The 24087-nt window shown below is 44.1% G+C and overlaps 4 protein-coding genes across 8 annotated transcripts; 1 reads left to right on the top strand and 3 right to left on the bottom strand.

Moving 5' to 3' along the window:
* Positions 1–280: 280 nt before the first annotated feature.
* LOC131887463 (uncharacterized) lies at positions 281–3648 on the top strand. Of its 2 annotated transcripts, none has more exons than XM_059236079.1 (8): positions 281–1050; positions 1144–1502; positions 1573–1736; positions 1790–2037; positions 2125–2214; positions 2954–3073; positions 3162–3349; positions 3430–3648. In XM_059236079.1, the coding sequence occupies exons 1-8, from the start codon at positions 475–477 to the stop codon at positions 3497–3499; spliced, it is 1815 nt and encodes a 604-aa protein (XP_059092062.1). In that variant the 5' UTR covers positions 281–474; the 3' UTR covers positions 3500–3648. The 2 variants fall into 2 exon arrangements, with proteins under 2 accessions (XP_059092062.1, XP_059092063.1); XM_059236080.1 differs by having other exon boundaries at positions 306–1050; positions 1814–2037.
* Positions 3542–5591, bottom strand: LOC131886708 (serine/threonine-protein kinase 36-like). Its single transcript, XM_059235108.1, has 3 exons — positions 4868–5591; positions 3858–4792; positions 3542–3568 (listed from the first exon to the last, which is right to left on the bottom strand). The coding sequence occupies exons 1-3, from the start codon at positions 5589–5591 to the stop codon at positions 3542–3544; spliced, it is 1686 nt and encodes a 561-aa protein (XP_059091091.1).
* A 45-nt stretch (positions 5592–5636) lies between these two features.
* LOC131887458 (transcription elongation regulator 1-like) lies at positions 5637–10731 on the bottom strand. 2 transcript variants are annotated; one of them, XM_059236072.1, is made up of 3 exons: positions 10572–10731; positions 6505–9519; positions 5637–6429 (listed from the first exon to the last, which is right to left on the bottom strand). In XM_059236072.1, exons 2-3 carry the CDS (start codon positions 9504–9506, stop codon positions 5916–5918), a joined length of 3516 nt encoding a protein of 1171 aa, XP_059092055.1. In that variant the 5' UTR covers positions 9507–9519; positions 10572–10731; the 3' UTR covers positions 5637–5915. The 2 variants fall into 2 exon arrangements, with proteins under 2 accessions (XP_059092055.1, XP_059092054.1); XM_059236071.1 differs by lacking the exon at positions 10572–10731 and adding an exon at positions 9691–10084.
* Positions 10732–17647: 6916 nt separating this feature from the next.
* LOC131887459 (uncharacterized) lies at positions 17648–22895 on the bottom strand. 3 transcript variants are annotated; one of them, XM_059236075.1, is made up of 8 exons: positions 22008–22895; positions 21855–21906; positions 21573–21780; positions 21227–21345; positions 19933–20964; positions 19175–19857; positions 18807–19055; positions 17648–18104 (listed from the first exon to the last, which is right to left on the bottom strand). In XM_059236075.1, exons 2-8 carry the CDS (start codon positions 21901–21903, stop codon positions 17904–17906), a joined length of 2541 nt encoding a protein of 846 aa, XP_059092058.1. In that variant the 5' UTR covers positions 21904–21906; positions 22008–22895; the 3' UTR covers positions 17648–17903. The 3 variants fall into 3 exon arrangements, with proteins under 3 accessions (XP_059092058.1, XP_059092057.1, XP_059092056.1); XM_059236073.1 differs by having other exon boundaries at positions 17655–18131; positions 22008–22892; XM_059236074.1 differs by lacking the exon at positions 22008–22895 and having other exon boundaries at positions 17654–18131; positions 21855–21929.
* Between the last annotated feature and the right edge of the window lie 1192 nt (positions 22896–24087).

Here is a 24087-nt window from a genome sequence, read left to right as displayed (position 1 = left end):
TCAGAGGAGGCAGATGATAAAAGCAACCATTTCTCTTTCAGGAATGGCGTTGAAATGTAAGATGTGTAGTTCCAAGTAGTACCTTAGAAAATGCCTTTAAAGCGAATCGTTGACAAAAAAAGCTAGTATTTAGGTGAACCTTTCACGTTCCGTCAGTAGGATAGGAACCTGACTTGTTAGGATTGCAAATGATTTGGTCCTGTCAAAATATGACTTGCACAAACTTACCTTGTTATGTAAAATCGTATTTGTTCCCATCTCAATCACGTTTGTTTTCAAAATCCAAATGTCAGAGTAGTAAATTTTGGGGCGAATTTTAGCATTCTTTAGCGTTTCACTTTCATGACACGGTTAGTCGGATGATCAAAGTTTAAACTAACCGTCCGATAGCACAAAAATGCGCCTAAAAACAATGTATTAACCCCCCAAAACCTTTTGAACCTATCAATCTAATAGAGCCTGTAATCGCGTACAATGGATGACGAGGAAGAGAAGATGTGCCTTTTATCCGAGCATGAGGACTGTGGTGCGGGCATTGCAGCGGCAGTTGGCGGCCAACACGACGATGAGCAAGAACAGGAAGAGGTCCAATTCGCACACTCCGATCAACCAGACCCCCAAGAGCCTAATCAGATACTAGGAGGCCCTATCGATTCAGACGCCGTAATGGTTGTAAATGATATCATCTCAGATATTGAAGACAAACCGTGCTCGGGGCTCCCCACTTCACGAAGTCTTCCCACCGCCATTCACGGTTACGAGTGCGACGAAGATGATCCCATCTCTGGCGACAAAGAGGAGGATGGAAGCGGTGCCGAGTGTCATCGTTGTGTCAGCCCCAGGCCGTCGTCCATGTCGTTTCGAGAGTCTCGAGGTGGGCGTGGAGGTGAACCGCTCATTGTGGATGTCCATTTGCCCCCACAACGCCATGCCGAACAACAACGGGCACCACCTTCCGTTCCTCTGCGGCCTTGCAAGCACGCTATCAATCGATCTCAAAAATGCATTTCGGACGTTACGAACATCAAGTCGAGGCCTAAGGACGATCGGGTGAGCACAGCTATAAGCATAGTATTCAACGTACTGTTTAAAGAGTGCAATGAACTTTATATTAATTCTTTTCTTCTTCTTCTTCTTTCTTAGACAAGCGATGAGATGTCGGTGTCGGGGGTGTCTCAAAATGAATCGAATGAAGTGTTCGATAAGATTGAAACAGTGACTGAGCATCCGACAGCCACTCATTTCCCAGTGAGCGATTCTAATGGAGCCTCCACTAGCATGGGCACGAACTCTTTGGAATCGTTTAAGAACCGATTTCGATTCGCCTCGGAGTCGGCAGCATCATTCGTCTTGCATAATTTACCGGCCTCAATCAAGGCTGGCTTCGACTTTAAGGAAACCAAGGACACGTTTCACCACCATAACCACAGAGACAAGATTGATATCAACCACGACGAAGGCATTATGGAGCAACTCATGCAGTACAACGGAATTGACCCCAAGTAATAATGAGCTCTGGGGATTTGGAGTTTTATCATTTACGCTCAATATTAACTTTGAATCCTATTTTAGCTGTCCGGACGATTTTCCTCCCAATTCGCCTGCGGGATCAAAATCGAAATACACCAAAGTTCCTACCGAAAACATGGACTACTACGACATCGGCGATTACGAGGGCTATGGCGGTAACAATCGAGGGCAAAGCTCATCCATGGGCCAATATCAAGATCTCCCTCGTAAGACAAAACACTCACCAGAAGCACACTACCCAGAAGACCGTTTGAACCAGGCTCGGGGTTTCTTTTCCTTCCAGAAAACGACCCCTACGCCAGTATGGGCTCGATTGGGTCGCCCGCGCATCACAATTTCCACAAGGATGATTTTGAGAATGGTTGTGGCTTGTCGCAGTCCTCATCCATAATGTCGATGCCCGTGTGCCGTATCTGCCAATTGCCCTCACTTGAACCGAGCAATCCCTTAATTTCGCCGTGCAGATGTCTAGGATCGATTCGTTACGTTCATAACAACTGCTTGTTGGTAAGATCCTTTACTGCTTAGAGTACACACGTGTACCATTCAAGAAACAAAACTGAACCTCCATGGAAATTAATGTCTGAACCGTAGAAATGGTTGGAGGTGTCAAGTCGACGACGGAGTGGGCCGCCCTGCTGTGAGTTATGTCAGTATCCATATTTACGGCACAAGAAGTTCGTGGTAAGATCATTAGTCTATTACTATCGCTTTTATCATCGTTCAGGGAGAACCAAAAAAGTCCCATCAGATCAGCGAAGAAAGAGAATTCCGCCTTTGAGTTCCAATTAAAGCAGCCCAACGGGAGTTTCTGGTCGAGAACTACCCACTGATTAATCATGGTCACATTTCCTAATTTCTGCCATATTCGACTGGTTGAGTCAAAACTTAGGTGCAAATGAACTAAAACCTTTCATTTTGATAGTACTGAGGATCACATCCCTTGTAGCAATTAGAACAGCCCGTGAAAAAGCAGACCAAAGAATCAATTCAACCCTTTTACCGCAAACTTGCTCCATTTGATCAAGTATTGTGTTGAGCATAATTTCTCCCTTTGGCATCTAATCGAACTGAAAGGTACTGTACATCGTTTATTCTTTTGGGTGACACTTTTTGAAAATTTCGTTTAACGGCACTTTGGTCCATTTCATAACCTTTTGATGTGAACTATTTGCTTCGCCATTTCCACCAGCTTTTATGACTTGGTCGAGGTAGTCCGTCGCAAATGCCCATAACAATGGGTGTATTACGGTAGTATCTCCTTCTTCACCTTCCCCGACATAAATAAGGTGCAGGTTTGAAGGCAGAACGAAGAAATTGCTAATTGAATCAATCTCATCATCTCAGTCCATTTTACGGGTAGTCTTGGGTTAATCTTGCACTGTATTTTGGGCCTTCCATTGGACTCCAATTTCCGTTTCAGATTTCGAATTGGCGATATCCAGAATGCTCGCTTCGGGACAAAGTTTTGCATAGTTTCTTCTTATTCTGCATTATAATGATGATAGGTTGTGCCGCAGTGACAATCACATGCTTCAAAGAGGTAAGCAAAGCCCCTACCAAGGTCATGAACATACAACGTTCGTACTTAAACATGCGACTGGTTTCATGGAGTTGAGACTTCTTTTTAGGCTCGTTGGCCATATCATCCCCCTCCAAATAAGTATCAGCAGGGCGAGTTGAGTCCCCCAGAAATGATCTCTTTACTTTGTGCTATCCTCTTCTTCTCCGCGTTCTTCCTGGCAATGTATGTCGAGCTCAAAGCCAAACACACCGTCTACCAATTGCTCTGCAAATTCTTCTACATGAACCATGAATGGTAATTCAACGACAACTACACATTCATCCTCACATGGTTTTACTTACCTATGATGCATGTGATTTCCCTCTTTTTTTCAGGTCGGTGGAGGAATACGATCGGAAACGCGATATCATAGCCAAGAAAGCGGCGGTTGACGCTTCAGCTTGATTGAGCCGCTTCGGTATGCAGCCCATTTTCAGTGAATGACGACTAAACGTAGTGTCGATCATCCTTACCCTGATTCAATTCAATTAGCATAAAACAGTTTGTAGGCTTTTCTTTAATTGCACTACTGAAAATAAATTCGTCAAGGAGAATTCGCGATTGAGGACAACGTCCCTACTAAAAGCATTTTCTCGCCAATTACCTGGATGTCTGACAAATCTTTGTTAGAGGTTAGGAAATGCAATAAAAGTGCTCGAATGTGAGGCGAACAACACTCAATATGAAGAAGACGAATTCCCCACGTTAAGGCTTCAGATTGCCCAAATCTGTTGCGACTTTCGTTTTGGAGCAAAAGCCGTACCAAGTTCACGGTGGCTGGCGTCTCGTTGAATTGTTTGGCCATCTCTTCGTTATCGTAAATGAGGCGTGTGATGAACGTGATCATAAGGCACGAGACGTCTTCCAATTGGTTCTCGCCCGACATAATCGTTAAGAGACATGAGGCGACCAAGCGAATCAGCTCAATCGAGACAAACCCCAATACGACACTAGATCGAAGGCCTTCGTCATGTTCTTTCCAGTTGACCCAAGGAGTTGCAAGTAAGGTGAGCACTCGCTTGAGCACCTCCTGGTCGAGTAATTGATTTTTTAAAGGACTCGTTACCATGGCTACAAAGTTCTGGTTATTGAGCACCTCTAGATCGTTTAAAGCCTCTCCGATTTGTTCGTCTAAAAATTCACACCATTCCCCGTTTTCGAATCCGCATTCCTGGACTTGGGCTTGGGAGGTCAAAGCATTATTGTTCGATGGAAGTAATTCAGGGGATTCTACATGAACCGAGTTTCGGCATTGGGGATCCTCCTGCGTTGTTCCCGTTGACGCGAGGAGATTGGTCCTTCTGAGGGGTTGAGCGAAATCAGAATGCCGCCTCTGTTGGCTGTTGAAGTTGAGTTGCGGGAGAACCACCGAGGGTGGAGCCGCCGGAAATGAGGAGCGCCGATGGGGACTAAGATGATTGAGCAGAGTCTGGTTGGCCATGCGTTGCCTAGCTTGATCGTACTTGTATGCAATTTTGAGCAGGGTTTGAGAGTTCCCAGTCAAAAGCTTGGCCTTGGATTGGCGTTGGATTTCCTTCGCTAGCTCCTCGGATTCAGATAATGGTTGAGTGAGAGAAGTGACATCATTGGGAAGGACGGTGCTTTCCGGAGGGTAGCGGTTGAAATGTTCGGCCACGAAAGGATGTTTGAGTAACTTGGGCCAACTCAATCGCCGACGGGAATCCTTGTCCAAAACGCCTAAATTGGGAGAGGCATGCATAAAGGCTTGAAAATTGAATTTGAACTTCAATGCAACCACGAGTATATTATTACCTTGAAGAAAATCGAGACACACTTCAGTGATGTTACTGGGCCATTGGATAGCGTCATATCGCACTTTGTTGATAAGTTGAATGATATTTTTCGTTGAGAATGGGGGAAATCCAACGAGGAGCTCGTATAAAATGCATCCCACTGACCAAATATCGGCAGCATGATCATAGGGTTTCTCTTCAATGAGTTCAGGGGCCATGTAGAGTGGGGTACCCTTGATTGAAGTCAGAACGTGGGTGTTCATGCTCAGGTTGCGAGCGAATCCGAAGTCGCAGAGCTTGACACGACCATGACTGTCCACTAAGACATTCTGCGGTTTAATGTCGCGATGAAGTATTCGGTTCTTGTGCAAGTAGAAAAGGGCGATCAGTAAGTCAATGGCAATTTCTCGAACTCGAGCTTCAGGCAGAGACCGACTCCCACCCGGCTGACTGCCCTTGTATAGGTCGAACAGTTTGTGGAGTTCACCTGGGACAAATTCGGCCACCACGATGATCTCGTTGGATGTTTCGAGGGCGTCCAAAATTTTGACCACATTCGGATGATCAAGCTTCTTCTGGATATTGAACTCGTTGCGTAAAGAGGCGATTTCAGCTGGGTTCTTGTTCACTTTTGGGATGAGTTTCAAAGCCACGGTTTGATTTGACCGTTTGTCTCGACCTTTGAACACACGACCAAAAGACCCCTCACCAATCAATTCCAGCACCTCGTACGCCTCGTCCATGATTGATTTGGACCGATTGGATAACGGCGATATTGGCTTATGGGACTGAAAGGAACGAGAAATGTGATAGACTCTGGAAAAATCTTCCGACAGAGCAAAAAATAAAATAATAGGCAATGAAATTCATTTCCGGCGATCAAGCTGTGCCATCATTCTTTCATGAGCCACACTCTGGCACAAAAGGAATGGGGATTTATTAGTTAAGTGAGCACAATAGTATCAGTGGTACAGAAGTGATGATGGTAAATTTCAGTAACAGCATATAATTACGGGTACTAGGATAAGGACAATATCCACTCTAACGGACAGAAGAACGGTCTTTGATTAGGTCTTGAAGGACCGCCTCGACGGTTCGGAGGCTGTGGGCGGAGGAGGGGGGCCACGCTTTTCCATCTCTTCCAAGTAGGCAAAAAGTATGTTTTTGCGATCCTCGGGATAGCTGTTCAAATCTGTGTAGCGTTTGTCCTGTTTCAACAACTGTTCAATTTCGCTCAAATGGTCTGATTCCTTATCACGAGCCAGGGCAAATGACTTGTCAGTGATCCGTTTAGTTTCCATGAGAAGCTCTCGAAATGCCAAATTAGCTTTGGATAAGAGCTCTTTGAGGTATTCATTGAACTGTTTCTCACATTTGCGCTCTGAACTCGAATACTTCGAATAACGAGGATCTTCCTGGAGTAGCTTTTTGACATCCCTGAAGTTTGAGTCTAAATTTATGGCCTTGCACTCGCGCATCATTTGCCAAAAGTTCTCTTTTTTCTTCAAAATCAGATGGTCAATATGCTCATCGAACAGACGCTCTCGCTCCGGTTTCTCTAGGGAACTAACAGATTCGTATCTAAATAGAAGAATAAAGTAACAATTACTCAACGGCCTGTTCAGGGTACAACGGGTGAGAATTCAAATTACCAACCTGCTATCTTTCTTGAGGATCTTCTTCGTCTCTTTCCAAGTGAAATCCGGATGACGGATTAAATCGGTGAGGAGGGCCTGAAAATGGCTTATGGCTTCTTGATATTTGTGTTGTTCTCGCTCTTTATCTCGAGCATGAAGGTGCCCGCTTAATTCACGTTGAACTTCCTCTTCTCGTTTTCGCAAACTCTGAGCGATGCGCTCTTGCTTTTCTCGTTGCTCTTTGCTTTCCGCACTCTCTTCCTCCTCCTTCTCTTCTTTTTCATGATCATCATTCTGCCTCCGCTCTTCTTCCAGTTCTTTGCCCGTATCTTCGCCATTTTCCGCTTCTGACTGGGAGGCGTCCCGCGGGTCGGATTTTTCGGATTCAACTCGATCGGATCGAGAAGCCGGTTTCGAGTCGTAGTGGGCGGATGTGGATCGTTCTCGAGATCGATAACGCCCTTCCTCTTCGTCAGACATTTCGCCTTCTTCTTTTTCACTTCGGTCCTTCTCCTTTTCTTTGCGATCACGTTTCTTTTCTTTCCGATCTCGAGAGCGACTGCGGGATCGGTCTTTCTTCCTGTCTTTCTTTTTTTCCTCCTTGCGACTTTTCCGATCTCTGGATCGCGATCTGGATCGAGAGCGGTTCTTCTTCTTCTTTTCTTTTTCCTTCCGATGCAAGTCCTTGAGATGATGAATATGGTCCAAGAACCAATCCTCCCTTTGCGAGCTGGACTCGACAAGCTTATAACGGGGATCCGTGTCAATTTGCTTCTTCACTTCGCTCCATTCGGAATGCCGATCTATGCAGTCGGTGTCCTTTAACAAACTGAAGAAATCTTTTTTCGCTTGCTCACGTTTCTTGGCCTTTTGATCTTTTTCTTTGCGACGCACTTCAATGATGAATTCATTATACATAGACTCCCTTTCTCGCATCTTCTCGATATTGCGGAACCGATCGTCTTTTCCATGTTTGGAAGAGAATTCCGAGAATGAGCTCCGACTGGTCAAGTTCGCCTCTTCCAAGAGCTTTTTAAATGCCTCTTTTCTTTCTTTGATTTTATTTTTCTTCTCTCGACGTTCTTCATCAGCCCGTTCACGGACATACTTTTCAAACACTGACTTGCGTTCTTTCGAGGTGAGGAGGAGATAGCGTGGATCAAAAACAATCTTATGAAGCTCTTTTTCCCATGTAGAAAACGCTGAGATCTCTTTTTCGGTTAAGAGCTCCTTGAACTGTTTCATTCTGGTTTCTAATGGAATTTGTGCCCTCTCCCGGGCTGCACGAACCTCAGCCTCAATGGCTGCTTCTTTTCCTTTGTCGATGGATTTCTTGGATTCTGATAAGATCGATATCTCGTCGTCTTTCTTATCTAATTCGTCTTGGAACACGAGCTGGGTTTCGACTTTTTTCTGCTTGGGAGGTGGAGCACCATTTTCTGGTCCATCGAGATCGGAATCACTTCTCTTCTTCTTCAAAGCATTGGCATTTCGCTCTTTAAGCTTTTCAGCGGCTGCCGACGAAATGAGCATCTCGGTAACGTCAGGTCTTCCAACTAGATCTGGAGGACGCTCCCACACGGAGGTTTTGGTGGTTGGATTGAAAAAGAAGGCTTTATTGTCACCGGTCCAAACCACACACCAAGGAGTACCAGCCACGGGAGTGCTTGACACGGGTCGAGACTTATCTTTGGGTTTCTCGGGTTGACCACTAAGCTTAGCTGCTGCCATAAGGGCCAAGTTTTTCTCAATTTCCGAATGACTGGCCATGGAACTTAGATTAGTCATTTCGGGCTTCATTGACACAGCAGGTGGCTCCTTGTCGACCGACATGGCTAAGGGTGCACCTTCGCCTAACCCACCATTAGCCACACGTCCCACAGTTGGAGCAGCACTGATTGATGCACCGGGAGCGTCATTCCCTGCTTGTTTTGACTCGAAGTCAATAAGCTCGCGCGGCTTTTCCCACACGGACTCGCCCGTCTTACTGTTGTAGTAGTACTTTTTGATCCCATCCGGAGCAGAATGTTCAGACCATGGACAGGCATCATTGCCCCAGGATCCGAACCCGGGGCCTTGATTCATAGCCCACGGTGGTGGCATTCCCCCCGGCGGTACACCAAATCCGGGAGGAGGCATATTGGCATGTGGTGGCACACCTGGCGGCCCAAAGCCGGGTTGGCCTCCCATGAAACCGGGTGGCGGACCCATTCCATATTGCTCGGGACCTCCACCTTGGGGTGGTTGTTGTTGCTCTTGGCCCAGTTTCTCCAATTCTTCCTGAGTCAAAATCTTCACGTCATCGCCTTCCGGTTTAGTCCATGTGGTTTCTCTTGTTCGGGCGTGATAGTAGTAAGCTTTGGAACCGTCTTCAACTTTGGTTTCGATCCACACTTCACCGCTCAAGTCGACTTTTGATTTTGGAGCACCTGCACCACCGGGTGGTCCGAAGTTGTCAGGAGGCGGTCCCTCACCCCACCCAGGTGGACCACCATTCGGACCCATGGGTCCACCGGGTGGTCCCATCCATGGCGGCATACCTGGTGGAGGTCCCATACCTGGCGGGGGTCGGAAATTGGGATCACCCCAACCGGGAGGAGGACCTCGCGATCCAAACCCTCGAGGACCACCTCGCATAGGCGGACCAAAGCCATTAGGGGGCCCAACCCCGCGTGGCGGGCCAGAAAAATGGCCTCGAGGGGGGCCATGCATTCCAGGGGGGCCAAAACCACCACGTCCATGCATAAAACGTCCACCTCGAGGCGGAGGACCCCCACGTCCCCGCCATGGTGGCATCCCACCCCCACCACCAAATTCATCCGGGTTTTCGGGTGGATAGTCGTGATTATATTCGTCAGCTCCGCCACTAGGTTGATCAAACCCTTCTGATGGATGGCTTTCGTACTCTCCTGGGGCACCAGGGGCTTCTCTTTCGTCCATGGCCCGCGGTGGAGGGCCGCCATAATCTTCGGGCGGACCTAAGTCCGCGTGATTTTCAAAGTGTTCCTCCGATTCGGCCATAATGGACACTGATCTGAAATAAAGGAGGACAGTTCATAAGACAGAAGGCGCTTGAGTGAGTTGTACAGGTAAACGGTTTATTCCTAGCTGGGAAAGTGTCACAATATCCTTCAAATGACTGGGAAGATCAACTACCGGCCTACAGCCTAGATGGAAGAAGGTGGTTGTTAACAGACGTATTCACCTCATCCAATCGAAACGAGAAACCCCGAGCTAACCGCTCACGGTGCCGCTGCACGTTCAATGCTTGACCGAATGACGATTAACCGAACGGACCCGCAGCCGTGGTTGGGCCCAATCACTGGGCCAGAGTTACAAAAAACGCCTCAGAGTGAAGCCCACACCGCTGGAGGGGAAGGAGGTCGAAAGCAGGGCTGAGGGTGGGACCCGGCTGCCCATGGCTGGCGTGGGCGTGACAAATTCGGGGCCAGACCATTGCAGCTAATCATAGGGGCGGCCGAGCGGGCCAAACTGAAAATAAGCATTAAAACCGGGCACTATCCCGCCCCTGGACTTACCTGGACTCGACCGCCCGAAAAAAAGAAACACCCAAACACCAAAATGGCCTAAACAACAAACGCTCAAATCAGTTGGCTCTCCAAGGGCACGACAGAAAGGACCGAAATGGATCAAACTTGAACTTAAGCTTGAATGGATGGAAATGAATGGGCTTGAACAGGGCTCTGCACCTCTAACTTGACCCTGGCCCCACCCCTCAGGGTCATTAAATAGCTTTGAGTAAGTAATATCATGCATGTGGGATAGCGTCCATGTCTCAGAACTCGAGCACACTTCTTGATTGATCTCATGGGACGGACTTCTTTCTCATCTTGGGTTCGAGTATCCAAGAGAGACCGACCCAAGGGCCAGCCGATCCATTGAACTTGAGACCCCAGGACTAATTTTCATCGGGCCTCTCCGAGCTAGCCACGGCTAACGACCCCACACTTCAATATCCACGGTTGGATGCACGCCTCTTTTTCGAATCCAGGGCCGCTCACATAGCGATCCTTATCATAGAGCGGCCGACAGAATCATACAAAAAGTGTGTTATTGATCACTCACCCTGCGGGATAGACGCGGCAAAATCGGGTTCACCGACCTCAAGCGGGTGATGGAGAGCCAGCCGTGATCCGGACTAACCCAATGAGCTCGGGTATGGCCTTTTCCACTCAGGTGTTTCCACTGATTTTCTTCTTTTTCTTCTCTTGAGCGACCACGTCGTTTTCAGCTTCATTGATCGATCATGCCAAGCATCAGGGCTGCCAATTTGCCCAGAGCTGGAAGGCCAAAATATCAGGCCAGCTAGGCCAAAAGAGTCACTCCTGGCCGTCCAAGGTCCACATTGTATCGCTTTTTTGAATCAGAAAACGGTCCGTATGCTGTGAGTTAAGGGCTTATAAAGATTTGCCAAGTCATTATTGATAAATGCATCCAGAGAATTATCTAATTTTTAGCAGGTCCTAATTCCAAGTTGAGAAGCACGATATCTAAAGAATAACTTCATTACAATCATTGATCAAATGACCGAAACTTGATCAAATTTGATGCTTTGAGGGCTAAACTAGCAGCCCTGTTTGGTTTGGATCAGCTTAGCACCAGATTGAGAACCGTACCCGGGACCTAGCTGCATATAATGCCAAATTCAAACAGGCTTGCCCACATTGACTTTTTCGTAAAAGCCAGTCGACTCAAACAGGTCTGAGAGAGATGAAGTCGTCTCCTGGGAGGGTTGAAGTTCGAGTAAATCCACCCATCGACTTGCCAAGGCTTGATTGAGTTTCACGGTAGGTTCTAAACTTGTCAACCGAGAGGATATCAAAAGCATAAATTCCCCAGATTTTTTTGAGATACTCACTTCGTTGGCTGGTGCAATGGAATTGAAAACTGGTGGTAAGCTTGCCCGAATGGTGTCACTTTGGTCGCTTTGACGCCTCCGGAATTTTCAAGGGGACGCGATGGCAAGCGGCAAATTATAGGCTAGACAGGCAGGGCGATGCTAAATTAAAATTTATTGTTCAGATAATCAAACGTCGATTTAACAAATTTTGATTTGACGATATCTTTGTCGCTTACCAATTATTACTGTATTACTTCACAGCAAGCGATTCAACGATGGATCTCAATGGAACGATCTGTCCTCCGCTAACAGACAATATCGTTAAATTGAAGTTCGACTGTACTTGTTTTCTCTAGAGAAATGGCTTTAAATCTACCTTAATCTTTAATATGGTTCGAATTGTTCATCACATCGACTACGTTACTACCACATGAATCCGACTTGAACTCGAAGATATGCAATAAAATGTATGAGGGGTGCATAGAGGGCGAATTTGAAAGTGCTATTTGAAAGGGCTATTTTTGCCTGCCATATCAGACAACATGTAGATGAAAAGGAAAATCATATCATAATATCTTCCAGCACCTGGATTTGAAGGTGCTCTCCCTAGGTAGCAGGTTCTTGCCTTGTCCATGGTGCCTCCTACCCTGATCAGTAGGGCTCGGAAATAACTTTCATTTTTGGGCCAAATAATCACTAACAATTTTTTTTGAAAGCACGGAATAACTTTTTCCACAGGAAAAAAATCTCAATTGCAAAGAGATAAGCCTGTTTAAAGGAAAAAAAGACACATAAAAAGGCAACGTGAAACTAATTTTGCAAAAGTTTGAAGCAATCGCCAAAGATTTCAATACATTTCATTATTTAAAAATCTTGAAAATCAAAAGCCCTCAAAGGTTTCTCCTAACTTGGACCCTCAAATTAATACCCTAAACCATACAGGTTCCTCGATCAAATTTGGTTCCTCTGGGTGAAGAGACCTGTAAAATGCAAATGTTTATATATTTGCTCTTTTGAGTGTAAAGTATTGAGATTCAAGTTGCATTTTTAGGAAAAGCTTGAGCTTTTGCCAACAGGACAAGAAGAAATAATGTGAGAATTAGAGAGCAACTACTTGATTGCGACAAACCTAGAAGATTGGGACAATGCATTATTTAAACGAGGTGCAGAGGGTATCTTTTACAATATATCCTCAAAAATATCCATGACCTTTTTCTTTAACCAGGTTTTAATAGTCGATTGCAATGAATATAAAGGTTTACAGTTTTGAGTACTTCAAAATATCCAGGCCAGTCAAAACAATGAAGCACTTGCTTCTCTTTTTTGGGTCACTTTAATGTTAACTTTTTAAACAGTTAAAATGTGTGTCCTTGATCGTCCCTCTAATATGAAGTTGATTTGATACTTAGTTTATTTGTTCCGTCAGTTCCCGCCTTTTGTGTGCGCGTGTGCAACCACCTTGGTTTTAACTTGATTGATTCAAGAAGATACCACATATGAGCATGAGACGACCAAGTTCAACGTTTTGATAATCCCAAAATAAACCCTTGTTTGAAAAACCCATAAAATTGAATTCAGAAAAAGAGCTATTTTAGATGATTGGAGTACATAGCCATTAAAGTAAAAAAAAGTAATTTTACTTAAACATATTTGAAAAAAATCATGCAATAAAATTTCGCTTTTTTTTTTTAAATCTAAAATTGACCAGAATTCTTGAAAATTATTCATAAATCTTGATTTTTGTCTGAAATGGCTCAAAATGCACAAAAATTTGCAGAAAAATGTCCAAATATTGCTCTTAAACTTGCAAAATTTGAAGATGCAATAAATTTGAAGACACTTTTCAGATATGAAAGTTTTTTGCAAAATTAGCACAACATGCAGGATGCAAGTTCCGGCCGGCCCTACTAATGACCCAATCAAATAATGTAGTCCAAATTTGCAACATTCACCGTAGACAACCTAGTCCTAATAGTCCTTTTCATTGAGCGTAGGAAGCGCCCTCTGCTTCGTCTAGGTGCGGACAAACAAACTTAAAAGCGACAGAATACGCTTATGATGGAAAACTTAATCAAGAGATTATTGAATGAACAATCTATTGCCCAAGTGCTAGGACACAATGAATAAGCCACCAACTCTTCTGGAACACGTTTCAAATCCTCCATGGGTAATATTCCGAACAATTATGATATGTAAATAAGAATCAAAGAGGCAGCTGTATGCCTTATGCTTAGGAACACACCAATACTTTTGCAATCATGGTAATCATAATTTCCAACAAAATAGTCTTATGAAAAGCACAACGTCACAACTTTTGGGTGACTGACTTTAAAACTCATCACTTTTGCTAGATTTTCTATTAGCTTCTTAGCACAACTTAATGAAAAAAGATGATCATGAAAAGTCACTGGAATGCCACAAGTATACAATATATAGCTTTCTGTTTATCCCTATTCCGATGTCATACGTGTTTGTAATTTCACCTTTATAGGAATTGAAAAGTCTCTCAGAAGGCTGGGTGATGTATTTGTGGTGTTTGAATAGATCAGCAATAAGTTGTTGTGCAAAAACTACCTTGTTAAAGTCAGGCATCTTACTGCGTATTTTAGTGTTTCTGCATTTTTTTGTCCGCAACAAGAGGAGGGAAAGGAGAATGAAAAGGACTAGACGAAAATGGGTGTCTACTTGATCACGCTGATAAAAGGTTTCGCATTGTTTCACAGCGACAGAGTCAGACCCAAAATCCCATCTTCCCTCATGGTCGAGTATGCTAAAGATTTCGTGACACTGGATGTCGGACGACCGACCACTCGACTGGTAAAACACTACAATGGATGTTCTCCTGGGAATTGATGACAAACCGGTTTATTGTACTGTTTAACCAACCGAGGGTAGTTCGTTCGATATCCAGTGTCTGGAAATCTATGAGTATGCCTATACATTACATCAAAGATGGGCATGCATCTAGCACATCAACAATATCTAATGGAGAAATCGAGATCCTTGTAGTTCATATATTGTCCCTCGATTTATCCAAGATGACCATCTACAAACCTCCATCCCGTTCTTCTACATCATTTTAGGAGATTTCAACTTCCCGAAACTTTGGTCGAGCGGCATCCTAGTCCCCTTGGCCATGTACCAATGCCAAAGTCCTCCTCCAAATGGTACCAGAGGTTTGAGGAATTCAAGTTCGAAAAATCTCTGTATTGATTCTAAATCATAATAACCATGATACTGCTAATAAATGTAATAAACTCGTTTCGGCCCAAACTTGTCCGAGTAGCCGTAACCCGGCCAAACGGCCCATTTCGCTTTTCTTACTGCCCGGGGTAGGAAAAGAATGGCAATCACTAAACCTCCAAATTCATCCTTCATTGCAGGACAGATTTTTCTTGGCCTTAAACATGGAACTGCCTTAAAGCAGCGAACTTGGTTTTGTTCACACATTTAACAGAGGAGTCCACACTTTTCTTGGTTGTTGTTTGTACATTATTATGGTATCGTTTTTTTCACTTGTTGATCACGGCGTCAACTGTGAACATTTTTTCATCGCTAAAAATGCTCAAAAAGTGCTCATGAGGACGTTGATCATCATCTGTCTTCTTTGCATTCTCTTGCCCCTCTGCTGGGATGAATATGTTTTACACTTGACGTTTGGTCTTGGACATCCGCATTGCACTTGAGTTGTTTCCAAAGCACATGACTTGGTCATTCTGTTTGTTATAAGCCGGGTCTACCGTAAAAGTCTTCTCATCGGAAAAGACGACAACTCGATTGCCATGGTGCTTCAAGTCCGAGAGAATGCTCCGGCAACGCTCCAGGCGCCCAGGAAGCATCCATGAGCTTTGTCCAAACCCAGGATTTAAGGTCAATTCTAGTGACGGTAGAGGCTTAATGTGCGTTTTGAGAGCACCTTCTAGCCCTCGAAAATCCAACGTAGTAAGAACAATGAAGAACAACTCTTTTCTTTCTCGAACTCCTTCATTGTTCAATTTGCTGCCCTCAAATATTCGTAGGGAGTATGTATGTACTGTAAGTGTTGATCTTGTAGCAGGATTTAAGTCATACTTGGAAAATAAAATACCAAAATTCTTGATCAACCCTACATTTAAGGACTGGACAGATCCGCCAATTCTTAATTCATTAGTTGATCATATAAAATATGAATATAGAGTTAAATAAAGTCAAGTTTTTAGTTTTCAATTAGTGGGAATTCCATTCACAATGGCGGTAAGGAAGTCCACAAAAGAAAATTAAAAAGTATTAGCCAGAAATCGTGAAATTATGCATAAAAAAGACGAGATTTTATCAAAAATGAACAAAGCAATGGAGTAATGTATCTGATACTGCCAGAAAATTAAATCTTTTTAATGTAACTATCTACCGTTAAATCAAAGAAACTAAATTAGAACTAACACCCAAAGATCATGAAAAAGAAGCCAAAAAGCTTATTCCCAAGATACAAAATAGAAAAATTTAAGCAATCAATTAAAGCAGGAGACATGGGGAGTGGTCAGAGCAATTTCCTAGCGTAAGAGACCCCCCGACATTTCTCAAGGAAACTTTTAGACGCTAACCACACCCACAGACGGAGAACCAATCTGATACGTATCCTCAACTGGCCAGGCTTCTACTTGACCCATGATCTCTCACTGTGAAAACCATGGACACATCAACCAGGCTTTTGGTAGACAAAAATTTCGAGTGGAAGCGACCCACAATCTTGTATTGGTTGTTATCAATCCTTTCAACCCAACCTCTGATCTCCTTTGGTGATCAAGTTACGGTTCGTGTTTTCTCTCTCAGTCAATTTCCGTGCCATTGCTTGGATCATCACAAAAGAGGATACTGTGTGTTTAAACGAAACGTGGATTAACCAATGGCAAAATGATGCGCGAGTTAAGAGAAGAAATTTCAGCCGTAAGGCGATTCAAGGGCCTATGGAATGCTTGTCTTTTATTAGATTCTCGATGGAGATCATGTTGGATTGAGTCTTGCCCAACAATAAGAGCATGACATGGTTCAAAATGATCTGGAATTGAGCCATAAACTCCGTTTTTGGATCATTATGATGTATACATCATAGCCGTTCACACGCCCGGCGTCAAACTCTCCACGTCACAAGCTCGACTTAGATCTTTTGGGGATCATCCAACTACAGTTTGTTCAAAGGAACAGAACACTCGTGTAACTCCAAATTGTTTCAAATGAAGTGAAGTGTCAATGACAATGATATTAGAACTCGATAAGAGCATAGTCTTATTACTTTAATGCTCAGACTAATGAATAGTGGCATCAAGAGCCGTTCAAATGTATTCATGGCTTAAACCTTTCAATTCCAAGATTCTACCAAAAGTGTTCAAAGGCTAAGTGTCCATCTGCCTCATGAATTGGTCATGAATACTTTTGAGCTTCATTGGTATTCTTAGTTTAGCTCTACTTATAGATTGTTGGTCTAGTTACTTTCAAGAAACCAACGAGTAGTTTGTACTGATGTAACCAACCTGAACTGCGCAGGCAGATTGCTAGCAGATTGCAATCCAGTAGTTTTAAGATTGGTCGCTGATTGGTTTTGTGGGTCAGAAAGCGTCAGTAGATTTGACCAAAAAAAAATTCTGGGCCAATCTGAACAGTACTGGATTGGAAGTTTGGTCCCAGGCAGATTGGGTTACATCAGTAGTAGTTTGGTGAAGAATGAGGTGGAATAAAGGTTGACAATTTCCCTAACTTTTTTTATCATGATTCATAGGACAAATTTTTGCCAAGCATTCCAAATGAACCCTACAACAACTGGTCTGACAACTCAAATTCGTTTATAAGTCCAATATGTGACCAAATATGGGCCAATACAAATATGTACAGTTTTTCAACTGAATAGCCCTTGGGAATGCTAAATAAGTTTAATAAAGAAAGATCAGCAAAGGTCAGGTGATGCTGGTGATGCTAGTCCTCTCTGATTGAACTGATTGGACTGATTGGATTGCAATTATCTATAGTACTCCAAAATCAAAAGCACAAATTGTCGAGTTGAAAAGATTCAAGCCATTTCTGTGGCAAGTGCTCAGAAGTAGAAAAAGGTAAAAATCTTTTTAATCATTCATATTGGTTGGATGACGTGAAAAAAATTGGAAAATGAATGCTGCGCACATTTGTAAACCCTGATTCATGCTGATTTTTCATATCCGACCGACCCTTTACTCTCGGAGACTCAAACAAATCAAAATAATATAGCTGATCCCCCTATAGATCGGGGGACAAGCGATTAACACTACGATTATTGCCCTCGGTAATCTCCCTTTCAATCTGAAATTGTCCATAGATTCAAGGTTTTTAATATTAGTTTTATCAGGAATGACATTTCCTTTAACGATGCATTCCACTATTGAGTGATTATTTTTCATTCAATTGGATAACATTGAGATATAACTCTAGTGCAAGGCATGAGACCAACTTAATCTTGGCCAAAAGTTCAATCATGAACTTGGTATAATTCGTGAACATGCGGGAATTCAGAATGAAGTATTTTCTTGTCGGTAAGACAATAACCAATGCCATCAATATTGGGGCGGGCCTTTCAGTTTTGGGGTGGGCTTTCCAATTTCCTCTTTGATCTTTCCAGAGCCTCGTTTGGAGTAAGCTTGGTGCACATCAATGCTGTTGGTCTCATTTTTCTTGGAGAGTGGAACCTCAGGTTTCAGAAATGGGAGATGGCTGCGTTTTGAATTACAGCATAGGTTTTCTTGCGCTCGACTTTCCTTAGTGGGTTGAGTTGAGAGAGAATCCTTTAGTAAGCAAGAAGATTGATTAACGCTTTCGTAGAGAAAGGATTTCTTATACGATTGACGAATGTAAAATTAAAACCACGTACCTATCACTTGAATTGGATTTAAGATGTCTCGTAAAAATTAAAATTTTATGTGAGTAGCCATAGATTTCTAGACACTGGATGTCGAACGACTGACCACTCAGCTGGTAAAACAGTACAATGGATGGTCTCCTGGGAATTGATTACAAACCGGTTTATTCTACTGTTTAGCCAACCGAGTGGTCGGTCGTCCGACATCCAGCGTCTAGAAATCTATGGAGTAGCTTAGCTAAAACATCGTGGGTAACATCCCCTATTGGGCGCTGCATGTCAAATAAGCAAAAATAATACCCTTAGTCTTGTTCGAAAGATTGCATGGCAATTACTTGCTTCTGATTTAAAATCTACAAAGTTAACAGGTTCAAAAGTCTTGGCTAGTTAACTTACAATAAATGATGGATTAATTGAAGTCATTTGGGAGACTGATTTGAACACGTTAACTAATGCTTCATCTAGTGCTCTGGGCTGGGCTTGTTACAAAGTGAATTCTTCTTCTCTGTTGTGTCTTTCTTGGATCGAATTTTTCTCTTATCGTCATTGAAAACTGTCAGTGTGCTCTTCCGCCTGCCTCCGTTGAAACTCTTTTACTCACCAAAGCGTTTTGGTATTCAAGGCCAGCAGGCATTATGAATAATCTTTCAGCCTGGGAGCTCGTATTTTGAGGCAGTTCTTGAGAGTTGAGGGCCGAACCATATGAAGGTGCGTGTCGTAATCCGTCATTCGTGAGATATGTATTATCAAATCGACAAAGCGATGATTGATATGCCCCATCACAAGTAGAGTAATCCAAAGCGTGGAACGCCTCTCCGGCGTAGACGCACTCCTTTGATGTCTGCTGGACCTGGAATGCTCAAAGTTATTTTTGGAGGCCGAAAAGTTCCAATACGGTGGGTGGATGAATGTTACACCCAAGGAACTCTACTGTCTGTCCATACATTATGTATACTACACTCTACCTACCTTAGCACGTTTGAGGTGGATGAGCACACAAGCGAATGGGAGTATCGCCACAATCAGGAGCAAAGTAGCGCCTAAACAACCTAAGAGCACCACTACCTGATCGTTTATATCGCTCCGTTCCACTTCAACTTGTGAAGTTTCTGTCAATTTTTCATTCTCACGCCAAGAGCTCGAAGGTCGAAGGTGCGTTGAAGCAAATGCAGCATCTCCATTTTGAGCAAATCGAACCACTTGGCATTGGCACGAAGTTGATCTTGATCCCGAGCACGCAAGTTGGCATTGATGTTTAAGACCATCTGAGACATGCGTAACAGTTGCTAAGCAACCCGGTGAAGACGTCCTCGCCCCTTTATCCTCCTCCTCTCTTAAGCCTGATATGGAAATGTCGAACATGGACGAGTCCTCATTTATCAAGAGGATGGTGGAACTGATCCTCTTGGCAATCTTGGCTCCTTGAATGCGTGACGACTGATGCAGATGGGTGCCAAATGTTGAAGGCAATTTCATGGAGAGATAAACCAAAGGAATATTCCCATCATCTCTGTTAATGTTCTTCTGATGGGATCCCACCGATGATACATGCATGCGGCAAAACGTGTAAGGTCGGGATTGCAAAACATCGTCGACCGACTTATGCGACAGGTTTACAAAACCCTGTAACTTCAAAGAGGCAGTGGAGATATCTGAAATGATTATTTTTTTTAATGTTTGCTTCTTTTTTGGTCACAAACGGCAGGTAACTTGGATCTTAGTCTTACTCAAGTGCTGACTGCGCCAATGTAAATCATTATCTGACCCCAAACGGTCCCATTCTTGTCTACGACTCCACGAGGAAGAAATGACCAGAATTCTTTGAACAGTTTCAATCAATGACTCTAGTTTGTCCTCTTCAAAACGAGTGGCCTCAATCGATGGTCGAGAAAGTTCATGGAGTAAACGACTTATTGTTTGGATGAAAGTGGTCCTCGTCTCCAGGTCAAGTTGTGCACCTTTATCGTGGTCCCTTGATCTTCCATGGCTTTTCCCAAAGTCATCTAGGAACTTATCTAAAGATCCCATCACCAGCATCAAATCCCCCCCATAAATACTGTTGCTTTGGAGATGTCGCTTCAAAGAACGAAGGGAGTCTCTTAGGTCCACTATGAACGCGGCTTCGCCAGATGTGTTCCATGTGGGAACCTTGATCCACGAAGCTTGACACTTGCTCATGTCTGGAAGCGACGGTGTCCAATGGTTGGGTCCTCTCAAGCATTTCCAAGTAGCCACTTGTTCCTTATTATTTGGACACGGTCGCCGGGCAGTTGAACCTGGGTCAGTGGATGGCCAAATCACTCCTCGAGATCGTATCGACAAGCAAGGGGGATAGCTTTCTTGTTGATGGGAATTGGAAGAAGATGAAGATAGAACAGGCGCAGCGAAACCAGTATAGACCGGGATATTGGTTTCAGATTTGTGCACTACCTTGACCACGGATAGTCTCGAGGGAGTTGGGGGGAGTTCCAAAGACTGTGTAAATGATGGGACGGTGGTGGTGTCTAAAGAATGTCGCGAAAACCGAATCGCTGGTGCTCTTGTGAAATGAACTCGCTCAGCCCCGGCCCCCCCAAGTTGTTGGTGGCTGATTGTGCTTGTGTCCTCTTGATCCTGGGCAAAAGTAGAGGTCGGTGGCGCAGTAATTGGCACACGTTTTCGAGAGTTGGTATCCGTTGGAAACTCTTTTGATGAGGGCATTTGGCCTCGAAAAGTTTGCAGTCGGATGGGACTACGAGTTCTTTTTGTAGTCTTTTGGTCTGTAAAAGAAAACGACGGAGAAATGAGTTCACATTTGTGTATCTTGTCCTTTTCTCATCCAGTAGGGAACTCGAGTGATGGGCTTTGAAGAGGCAATTATTGCTCATGCTCATTATCTGTTCTCGGGGCTTCCAGCTCGAGGGATAGTTTTTCATGGATGTGTACAGATGATCTCGTTCACGGCATGGGAGGAGCAGGAGCAGGAGGAGGAGGAGGAGGAGGAGACGGAAGAGTCAGTGGCAAAAGAACTCATTTCCCTACCTTCTTTCTCCTTTTGACACGTGAAATGGGCTTCCTTGTAACGTTCCGTCTCAGGACAGGGGCTTTCGTGGCCTTCGAAATCTTCATCTGACAAGGAGCATAAAGCTTTACCATTACAACTGGAAATGAGATGCAGAGGCCATAACAACTGCAACACTTCGACACACTCGCTCGGCATCACGCCAGATTGTGTACGTAACAATCTTGGGAAGGAACCTCTTGGTTGAGCAACTTCCATGCTTGTTGGGAGTGATTACAAATGAGACCAATGCTCTGCTTTGCTAGTATGCTCTCCGAAGATGCCTTAAGTTATTCATTCAGACTTGTTCTTTCATCTCATACGAACCTTTTGACAATGATGTTTTTGGCATGGTGATCAAAGCAATTCACGCTCCAATTGGCTTTGCTTTGAGGATTACACACTTCGATGGAAAATCGTCCATAATTGGCTCGAGTTACCTCAATCAGGCCGAGGTTTGTGCAATTTAACACAAGATTGCTCCCAGGGCATGCAAATTCCGTCATTTCACTCTGTCCAATGGTGCGATGAGTCACTGAAACAATCATTGCCCTCGGCTGTAAGCAACCCATTCAAACGTGCGTCCATGTATAGGGAAATATCGCTTACCGAAAATCATTGCAAGGCCCAAAATGTGGAACGGTTTAGCCCAATTCATGTTCTGAAATTAGGCTACCATTAATCTAGTTGACAAAAGGGGCCCATAACAAATCAAACCAAAGCATTTTTGCTGCATTTTTCAAGTACATATTTATATCTTACCTTTGGTCCAGAATTGTCAACCACGATTCTTTTGGCAAGCCAGTTTAGAAGTCACTTCCTTCATCCAGAGCTTGCACTTATCGTAGAAAACACCTGATGACCTATCACATCACCCCGTCGTCACAGTCGTTGTTGTCATGTCGTAATATTGTCCCCAACTTTTCCACTGCGGCCATCCTTGTGTCTGATACGCCTTTAGCCTCTGTCCTCGATTCTCAGGAGGTGTCTGCCTTTTCCCTTTATCAGGTTGTTCTTGTTTCTCTTTCTCCTTTCTTCATCATCTCTTTGAGTGAACTGTTAACAACTGCAAGACTTTTTCTTTCTCTTTTTTCATCTGCTTCTCCAGCTCAGATCTCCAACTCGTCTCCGAGTTCCCCGACGGCATGAGGATTGGTTCCCTCCAAAACCACGATCAGTGGCCTCTAGCTCTGTTTCGGTGTTTCCTCCATCCAACCTCTGGTCTTCTGGCACACTTACTCACTCACTCGCTCACTCTGTTCCACTAACTCTGCTTATGAACGCAGTCTAGTGGTGAGAGCGCACAAGGGTGATGCTTTTGAGGTGGTCCTTTCGGCCTCTTCACGCGTTCCTGTGTGAGTGGGTCTCATTGGTTTTCTTATCCTTTTTTTCCGGATGTGTCGTAGCACTTCTGGACAACCGTCCGGCCAGAATCGTGGGGATCCGTCGTTTAAGTTGGGGTCCCTCCAAAATCGTGCGTATGCCCGTTTCAAACAGAAGTATGGATGAAGCTCAAAGGAGACGAAGGAGAATACTAGGAGTATACGTATCAGAGGAGGAAGGAAAGAGAAAACGAGGAAAAGAAGAAAAAGACGGTCCACACAACAATAACTAGAAGCAGTCATCCATCCACCCACCATCTACTAGCACACCCATTCAAAAGAGGCCTCACGGGGAGCCTAAACCGAGGTTAGGGAGAATGAGAGAAGAAGAGGACGAGAGAACGAGGGAGAACGAGAGAGAGAGAGAGGCCTGCGAGTGGGCGAGAGTGAAGGATTTTGGGACTCTTAAACGGTTTCGAAACTCATTCAGAGAAAGCATATAATAACAGCGGTTCCGGTTGGCTTACAAACTGGCCTAATGGAACTGGAAGGTCAAAAAGCATCTCAGAGGGAATTCTTTAACATTTTTTCTAGCTACTCGAGGGAAAAAAGTCGAAGCGACGGAGAACAGGAGAACCCACCCGAGAGTGAGAGCGAGCGAGAGGGCAGCAGCACTCCATTTGTTTTCTCCAGGGCGTCTCTCAGCTCCAATTGGGATGGAAGGGGTAGTGCACAGTTCCCACCAAATACTTACGGACATACACGTTGTTGGAAAGATCTGTTCCCCCTTTTAGAGCCCATGGTTGGAATTCTTGAACCCATCACTGCCTGCTCTGTAAATAGAACCAATTTTTTACTTCAGTTAAGCCGATGTGACCAATTCTTATCTAATGGGCACATAGCACTGCACACTGAAAAACTAAGTCTGGGCACGTCCCTAAAAGCTTCCATTCTAAATTGGGTGGAATTGCAAGCACATTTTAGCGTGTGAAACATGATTTCACATCGGTCATCATGGAAATGATTGTCATCAAGCGTGACTCATTTTTCGTACTTCTGGGCCGTTCTAAATTCGTGTGGAAATATTTCACATTTGAGACGAAAATATCGTCACATGTTAAAGTTCAACCAAATTCTAATTAAGGATAGAAAATCTTTATGGGTAGTGTGTTGCTGCTTCATCTGGGGCTTAAAGCAGATGTTACCTCAGTCACGAGGGATACAGTAGGTTCACCATTGAGTGTGGAGCAAGCATTCATCCCCCAATCTCCCTTTCATTCACATTACCAAAAAATGGAGGAGAGGATCTTAGACTACTAACTGACTGAGGACTTGACGATCATGGTCTTGATCTAGTCGAGTACGCAAGGTATTACTCGCCATTGCAACGACCGATTTATGATCATTCAAAATACATCGAGTGTTTTGAACTAAAGCACTTATTTTTGGACCTCAACAACAAGGTTATTGCTGCTTTTGGTTTGGTTTGGTTTTTCACGGGCTTTTCTAACCGCTACAGG

Source organism: Tigriopus californicus, chromosome 9 (genome assembly GCF_007210705.1).
Source record: "Tigriopus californicus strain San Diego chromosome 9, Tcal_SD_v2.1, whole genome shotgun sequence".
NCBI lineage: Eukaryota > Metazoa > Arthropoda > Copepoda > Harpacticoida > Harpacticidae > Tigriopus > Tigriopus californicus.
The sequence above is the reverse complement of the archived record's forward strand: the minus strand, read 5'-3'. Positions and strand labels throughout refer to the sequence as shown.

Coding starts and splice junctions, on each gene's coding strand:
- LOC131887463 (XM_059236079.1), top strand. CDS start 475: ATGGATGACGAGGAAGAGAAGATGTGCCTTTTATCCGAGCATGAGGAC. Junction 1,503..1,572: donor TACAACGGAATTGACCCCAA/GTAATAATGAGC, acceptor ATCCTATTTTAG/CTGTCCGGACGATTTTCCTC. Junction 1,737..1,789: donor CCAATATCAAGATCTCCCTC/GTAAGACAAAAC, acceptor CGTTTGAACCAG/GCTCGGGGTTTCTTTTCCTT.
- LOC131886708 (XM_059235108.1), bottom strand. CDS start 5,591: ATGGACGAGGCGTACGAGGTGCTGGAATTGATTGGTGAGGGGTCTTTT. Junction 4,793..4,867: donor GTGTCTCGATTTTCTTCAAG/GTAATAATATAC, acceptor CTCCCAATTTAG/GCGTTTTGGACAAGGATTCC. Junction 3,569..3,857: donor CGCCAGCCACCGTGAACTTG/GTACGGCTTTTG, acceptor GAATTGAATCAG/GGTAAGGATGATCGACACTA.
- LOC131887458 (XM_059236071.1), bottom strand. Junction 6,430..6,504: donor ATCCTCAAGAAAGATAGCAG/GTTGGTAATTTG, acceptor TCTTCTATTTAG/ATACGAATCTGTTAGTTCCC.
- LOC131887459 (XM_059236073.1), bottom strand. CDS start 21,903: ATGAATTGGGCTAAACCGTTCCACATTTTGGGCCTTGCAATGATTTTC. Junction 21,346..21,572: donor AAAAACATCATTGTCAAAAG/GTTCGTATGAGA, acceptor TCTCATTTCCAG/TTGTAATGGTAAAGCTTTAT. Junction 20,965..21,226: donor GTGTCAAAAGGAGAAAGAAG/GTAGGGAAATGA, acceptor TTTCTTTTACAG/ACCAAAAGACTACAAAAAGA.